Raw genomic sequence first — 7,587 nt, forward strand, 5'->3', positions numbered from 1 at the left:
TGGAGAGGGCCCACATTTTCCCTTGTCTTCCTTTTATCCCCAGTGTACCTATAGAATCTTTTCTTGTTGCCCTTGATGTCCCTGGCCAGATTTAATTCCATCAGGGCTTTAGCTTTCCTAACCTGATCCCTGGCTGCTTGGACAATTTCTCTGTATTCTTCCCAGGCTACCTGTCCTTGCTATACACATTTAACTGTGTATAGTTGTGATATTTTGAAAGTATCTGCTGCTTTTGTTGTGGTAGCTGGTACTCTTTTTGAGCAAAATGTTATGTCTGTTTCGCTGGCAAAATACTGGTTTTATTTAATGAGGAGGGTAGAATGCAACAAATTGCCAAACTGTTACGCTTGCTGTTACTCATTTACAGTAATAGGATTATATGGCATCAGAAATTTGTGTATGATTTTGCTCTTAGGAGAAAAGGGAAATTGTCTTTTTATATTTTAATAGATTATTATTGAAACCATAAAGACCTTTTCTGTTAGGAAAGATGTTTTTTTTTAAGCTGTTGAACTGTTGTCTGTTGGATAGGAACCTGCTAACAGTCGTCTACCTCCTCACCTGATTGCACTTGACTCTGCTCTTCCTGGATTTTTTGATGACCTTGGCTACTTGGATTTACTACCATGTCGTCCTTTTGATACTGTTTTCATTTTCTACATGAAGGCGGGCCAGAAAACAAGCCAGGAGGTAAGTGAAAGCATAGAGTGCCAACTAGCTTATATTGTCTTGTTTCTAGTAATCCCCAAGTGAATAAAGCATTGCTGCTAATGACTAGAGTGGAGTATCAGAACCGGGGGTTCTGGGCTTTGTGTTTGTTTACAGTGTGAGCTGTAACAAGTCACTGTGTACTCTTTTCATCTGCAGGTTGAAGTATGTTACCACATTTAGGATTGTTGTAACATTCCAATGCAATTAGGTTAATCGGGTTAATTTGTGTGAATCTAAATTGTGACTTCTTTACACTGTGACCTAGAAACTCACTAAGACAGCTTATGGGCTCATTAGAAAAGGTGGTTTCTATAGTACCTTCTTCTTATTCCATTCATAATTTTCATAAAGAGTAGAAGTATAGCTTCCACAAGAAATTATTGTGCCATCTCCTCGTGTTACTGTGAATGTACAGTTGACAGAACACTGTAGCACCTTCTACTTCTGCGTGGAATACGCTAATTCCTGAAACCAGGATCGTGCTGTTTGAGTTTTCAAAGTTGAAGTTCAGAGCAGCCAGTACACAGTCTTTCCATCTCCAAAGTCAGCTACAAAATAAGATATACAAGGTTTGCCTTCCAGCTGAAATGTGCTCTTGCTGAGCTCACAGAATGCTTTTTTTTCCCATCTGATGCTTATATGCTCTTACGGATTTCGACAGATGAGATTACTTAGTCCTGCAGATCTTGCCGGCCTTTGGAAACCCAATTAGCATGGGTTTTGCCATGTAGATTTAAGAAAGTCTTGTATTTGGGAGATTCTGGACATGTTTAAACACAGTATAAAGATGCCACACCTGCTTCAAGATCCCTGGACATCTTGCTGTGATTCCTAAGCCTTTCAGGTTGTGCAAAGTCATAGTGGCAGTCAAGTTAATAACATAGTCATCTCTATGGACCTGAGCTGAGTGAGATACTGATACTGCTCCCATCTTTGAAAAGACCTGTGACTTATTTCTGTCCTGTTTCGTTTTCAATATTAACAATCAAGAGAGGAGGAGATCAAAGCCAAGTTGTGACACGGTTTCTGCTTTGAGCAGGGCTGGCTGCCTGGTCCCACTCAGCCATCTCTGTGTGTGTGAGTTCATGCCACTTCAGCTCAGGACCTCATTCCGTTCTGAGAGGTGACCTGCTGTCCTTTCACAAGGAGTGGTGTCAGCTATGTTTTATCTGATGCTGCTCAGCCCAGAATAGCGGCATCTAGCCTGCTGGTCATTGCATTAGGCCCACATATTTATCTGTGGTGGTAGGCTTTTACAGTTGAGAAGGGTCTCGTGGTATTTATTTATACAGGGTAATGAAACTGCCCGCACACTTTTTACATCATTATACTTCACATCATTAAATGTCCTTTGAAAATACCCCCTTGTCCTTGCTTTACTGTAAATTCTTTTTTTTGAATGGGCTCAGATATAAAACCGTATAGTTGTATAAAGCCTGAGCTTGCCTATTTTCTGAAATTGTCTTCTAAACTGCGCTTATCTCGATTCATTCTGAAGCATAGCTATGACTTCAGTGTGCTCAGTAATGAGAATAATAGTAATATTTCAATGCAGCATGTCTAGATGCTGCTGAATATTGTACAAGGCGTTAGGATAGGGTGCCAGGACCATGTCGATACGAGGAGCCTCCTGTCTGGAAGCTTTCCTTCCAGCACCTGTCCCTGTCCCTGCGGTTTCTGTGCCACTGGAGCCTGCATCCCAGTGTACTGCCCCCGCACAAACCAAAATCAAAGACGCTTTTGCCACAAAACAAATTCTCACGTGGCCCAGAAAGGATGGATGTATTGCACAGCACTGTCCGTTCCACAAATCCCAATGGTTCTGGTAGACCAAATCACAAATCATCCATGTCTCCCTGCGTGCTGTTTGGTGAAGGTCTTCAACTTTCAGCTTATCACAATGGGATAAAAATTACCTTTGGATGTGGAAACATCTTTATAAAAAGTAGGATTAAGGATTAAAGTGAACAGTACAGTGTGACATTTGATTGAAGTGCGTGCTCAATCCTGCTGAAAACTGTTTTGCAAAATCTGTTTCATAATTTAATGTGCAGTGAGGCCTGCCTTCTAAATTGCTGTATGTCGTGTACAGGTGAGTAGTGATAAAATACCTTTCTCCTAAAATTTCACCTCAGTTTAGTAGTGAAAATTGTCCAGAAAATTCTCATGTTGTATTTGGTGCTAATGCAGATTCTGCGCTGAACAGTTCTGTGGTTTATCCCTGATAAGTGGATAAATCTCAAAATTGCCATTTCTAGCAGTTTCATTAACTATTTTACAGGCTTTGGCAATGATGGCAGAAAGACAAGTTGATTGAATAGGACACTGCAAAGCAGGATGGGAGGATGCTGGACAGCAGGGAGTAGTGTCCATGCAGAAAGTCTGGGGTTCCAGGCTTGCTGAATAGCTATATTTGGGCAAAACCATGTTGGTGACACAAAATTTTAATTAAAAAAGTGGGGAGGGAGAGAGCTGCATCCTGGAGTCTCCTGTACCTACCATGGTGCTGCTGGTTGTTTTAGATCCTGAAGAACATGGAGTCTTCCAGAATTGTTCAGCCACACTTCCTGGAGTTCTTGCTGTCTCTTGGCTGGTCTGTTGATGTGGGGAAGCACCCTGGGTGGACTGGCCATGTCTCAACAAGCTGGTCAATCAATAGCTGCAGTGATGAAGAGGGACCTGAACAAGGTAATACATAGTAAATGGTGTAATGTTAAATTAAAATGTTTAGGCTCCTTTCTAAAGGAGACAATTTAAAATTTCTTGCTCCTGGATACCTATTTGAGCACTTGCATATTTTTTTTCAGATAAATGCTGATGTTTACTAGAAAGGAATGTGTTAAAAAAAAAAAAAATAGATTAAGCTTCAAGTCAGAGTGAGCAAAACTAATGTCTGTGTGTTGTCGGGAGGAAGTAGCCTCAGCAAGAAATACCTCTGTGCTATATTTTTAGCAGACTTGATGAGTCTTTAATATATTATCCAAAGCCAGTATTCAGGTGAAATTGGATACAGATGTGCTGCATATTGGCAAATAGACTTGAAATACTGTGTGATTTTTAGTGTTCTGTAAGTAGATTAAAATGAGATGTTGGCTAATAAGTTAGCCTTGTAATCATGCTTGGTAGGAAGTAATGATGACAAGCTGCTGTTTGTAGGTCACGGTGGTTGGAGCCCACACACAGCTCTTCTGTCCTGCTTAATTTACTCTGCTTTTTTCCACTGAGCAACTCCTTCTCTGGGCTTGTCATATACCACCCTCTCACCATTCTGTCAACCAAAATGATCCTCAGGGTAGTGAATTGCTATCCCAGGGTGGTGAACTGGAGGTCGGGTTAGTTTCTGCCTTGAACGACTTAATCAGATTACCTGGGATTCTGATAGTGTCTGGGTTGGTTTCAGTGTGGTTCATGGTCACTACTCCAAGTAGTGACTTGGTGATCTTCAGAGCGTCAGCCTTCTGCTGTGGGCCATACAAAGGCATTGAACAGGCTGGTCCAGCTTGTTCAACGTCTTTGATCTGGCATTTGCATCAGGTGCAACACCATTACTGCTGCAGTTGCTTAAGCAGCACTCTTGCTCTGCTTTCCCTTCACTGTGCCTTAGAAATGCTCTTCACCTGTAATTGCGGCCAACTAAAGACTTCTCTAAATAAAACTACAAATAATAGAAGGCTTGAAAAGTTGGGGAGAGGTTAAGAGAACAGAGGCATGGCTTTCTCTGAACAAGTCAGGAGAGGTTACAAAATGGCCAGGTCTTGGTTTAATTTTCCTTTGAGGACAGGGTCAGACTGTGCTTTACTTGGAGGCAAAGCCCTCTCCCTTCCCTTTGCAGTTGGATTTGTCAGTACAGCTGTGCAGAAGGCAGTGCCCTGAATTAGGTAACCTGTTTTGATGTGGGCTTTTTAACTTGGATTTTTGTCAGCCATTTGGATTAGATCACAGACCACCAAATAGTTGAATTAATTCAACAAATTGGGGGAAGAAGGAACAGAAAAAACATTCAGGGATGGGAGGAAGGACTACTTCTAATCTGGTTCTGCTGTTGGAAAAATCCATGAGTGGAGTTGTACCTTTAGCAAGCAATGGCTAAAAAACTGAAATGGTAGATTTAAAGTAGACTTGGCCCAACTTGTGAAGATTGCTTGCTTCGTTTTCTCCTTCAATCTTTGCTGTGACTAAAGCTATTTATTTTGTTAAATGTATTTTCTCTTTGTGGATGGCTCTGATGCTTGAAAACCCATTCAGGAGTCTAGCATCCTGGCCTGTATCAGAAATGGTGTGGCCAGCAGGAGTAGGGAAGTGATCGTGCCCCTGTACTCGGCACTGGTGAGGCTGCACCTCGAACACTGTGTTCAGTTTTGGGCCCCTCACTACAAGAAGGACGTCGAGGTGCTGGAGCGTGTCCAGAGAAGGGCAACGAGGCTGGTGAGGGGTCTGGAGAACAAGTCTGATGAGGAGCGGCTGAGGGAACTGGGGTTGTTTAGCCTGGAGAAAAGGAGGCTGAGGGGAGACCTCATCGCTCTCTACACCCACCTGAAAGGAGGTTGTAGCGAGGTGGGGGTCGGTCTCTTCTCCCAAGGAACAAGCGATAGGACGAGAGGAAACGGCCTCAAGTTGCGCCAGGGGAGGTTTAGATTGGATATTAGGAAAAATTCCTTCACCAAAAGGGTTGTCAAGCTTTGGAGCAGGCTGCCTGGGGAAGTGGTTGAGTCACCATCCCTGGAGGTATTTAAAAGACCTGTAGATGTGTGTTTAGGGACATGGTTTAGTGGTGGACTTGGCAGTGTTAGGTTTATGGTTGGACTTGGTGGTCTTAAAGGTCTTTTCCAACCTAAATGATTCTAGAATAGCTTCCAGTGAGACGTGATTAAAATAAATTCACAGGCATATGCTTTGGTTTTGTTTCACTGCGCACCCCTAAAAGCAAAGAAGCTCTTACAACAATTGGGTTTGGGTTGCTCCCTGAGAGCTACGGACTGGAGATGCAGGAACGCTTCCCTGATGGTGAAGCATGGCTTGGACGCTCCTGCGTGCCTCTGGCCACCTTTCTGTCAGCATTCTGAATTTCACTGCTCCGTTGGTTTTGCTGAGGCAGCTATCCCAGGAACCCTTTTGTAAACTGGATCAGAGAAATAATTCAGCTTAAAGTCCTTGCTAGTCTTTCTGGAGGCAGCATGGGGAAGGAAAAGCAGGGGCATGTGGTGTGTGTGCTGTAATTTCCTTACTGCATGGCTCCACCAAAGAATTGTTTTCTTTCTGTACTGTGAAGGCCTGATGTACTGGCCAACTGTGATGAGAGAATAAATGGGGGCTGAGAATGAGGAGCTTTCTTTTATTGGGTTTGATTCAACAGAGCCTTTTTCTAACTCTCCTTGCAGAAGAAAAGACAGAGAAGAGTCTATAGAAACTGGCTTGAATTCTAGAATAGTATCAGACTGAAGTTATAAATGTTAGAATCCTTTGGAAATTTAATGACTAACTTAATGATGTCTGTTAGAGCGAATGGTTAGAAATAGCTACTAGATGAATTCTTGTGGCAGACGTGCTTACTAGACTGCTCAATCCGAGGGAAATAGGGTATGCAGTACAATGGAAATATGTTCAAAATAAATCCTCTCCCAACCCAAAATGCCATTTCCTTCAAGGTAACAAAAAAGTTTCTGAGAATGGTTGTTAGCCATAAGACTTGACTGTGAAATCTTCTCATTTTAAAACGAGATTTTTGTGATTTCTTCTGAATGATTGCACCTTGTGTTTGAATGTCTTCTCCTGAGGCAGCGTATAAAGAGGTAGAGCTTCCTTTTGACTAAACTTTCCTTTTATGTCCATTTCAGATGACCTAATTATTTCAGAAGATGTTGGGGCAAGTATCTTCAATGGGCAGAAGAAGGTGCTGTATTATGCAGATGCCCTGACAGAAATAGCTTTTGTTGTCCCATCACCGGTGGAGTCCCTAAGTAAGATCACTCTGTACATGCTGTTGGCAAAAACCAAACCAACATTTTTTGTTGGAGAGCTATTTCAGAAGCAGAACCTAAATAAGCTAACTAGTAGTGTGTGTAGCAAGATCCTTGTCAGAAAACTACTCATGTTTAAATTACAACATCCTAATCCTTAGACTCCTTCCTAAGGTGGTATCTGTTCTGTGTCCCTTTTTCTCAGTCTCAATATATGTCCAGGTTTGCACAGCAGTATTGCTGTTACCCCGGGTGCATTAGGTTGGACGTATGGTTCACCATCAACTGGTGATGCATTTTTTTCTCTCCTGTCTTGATGATATGCTCCTGCAGCACATGGAGGAGCATGTGCACAACTGTTATGTAGGTGAGCAACAGCTTTCACGACATCTCTTGCACACTAAAACCAGTGTGCAGAAGTTCCCTGGAATAAAAGGGCTGTGAGGAAATGATAGCTATAGAAGGAGGAGACTGTATTCCATAGGAAATGGATGGGACACTTCTACATTGTTAGGGAGTGCTTTATATTGCAGTCTGTTTCTGGAATAACTGGCAGTTGTCCACTGCTGAATCCTCTTCTGCTTTTGAGTGCTATATTAACTTGACTGTGAATCTATGTATATTTAGTTTCAAAAACCTTACAACCTTTTTTAGTTTCAAAACCTTACATATGATGACATCTTAAGTTTTTTGGCAGAAGAAAAGACAAAACCCACCTTTCTTCTGGCTTACAGCTGATTCACTGGAAAGCAACGTCTCTGACCAAGAAAGTGACTCCAACATGGATCTGCTGCCAGGAATATTGAAGCAGCAGTCTCTGACACTTGAACTCTTCCCCAATCATACAGACAATCTTAATCCCTCCCAGCGGGTAAGGCAAAACTTGCATTGAAAAATGGCTTCCCCCTCCTCCCCCCCC

At 42.3% G+C, this 7,587-nt stretch overlaps 1 protein-coding gene across 4 annotated transcripts in view; it reads left to right on the forward strand.

The window, feature by feature from the left end:
* The window catches only part of RALGAPB (Ral GTPase activating protein non-catalytic beta subunit), a 66,020-nt gene that overhangs the window by 48,414 nt on the left and 10,019 nt on the right, over positions 1 to 7,587 (forward strand). For all 4 annotated transcript variants that reach the window (XM_009283251.2, XM_009283248.2, XM_009283249.2 and 1 more), the window contains 4 exons: positions 532 to 690; positions 3,234 to 3,399; positions 6,546 to 6,668; positions 7,403 to 7,539. In XM_009283251.2, coding sequence (XP_009281526.1) covers positions 532 to 690; positions 3,234 to 3,399; positions 6,546 to 6,668; positions 7,403 to 7,539 — 585 coding nt within the window. The remainder of the gene's footprint in view (positions 1 to 531; positions 691 to 3,233; positions 3,400 to 6,545; positions 6,669 to 7,402; positions 7,540 to 7,587) is intronic.

Source organism: Aptenodytes forsteri, unplaced genomic scaffold (assembly GCF_000699145.1).
Source record: "Aptenodytes forsteri isolate BGI_AS27 unplaced genomic scaffold, ASM69914v1 Scaffold38, whole genome shotgun sequence".
Classification (NCBI taxonomy): domain Eukaryota; kingdom Metazoa; phylum Chordata; class Aves; order Sphenisciformes; family Spheniscidae; genus Aptenodytes; species Aptenodytes forsteri.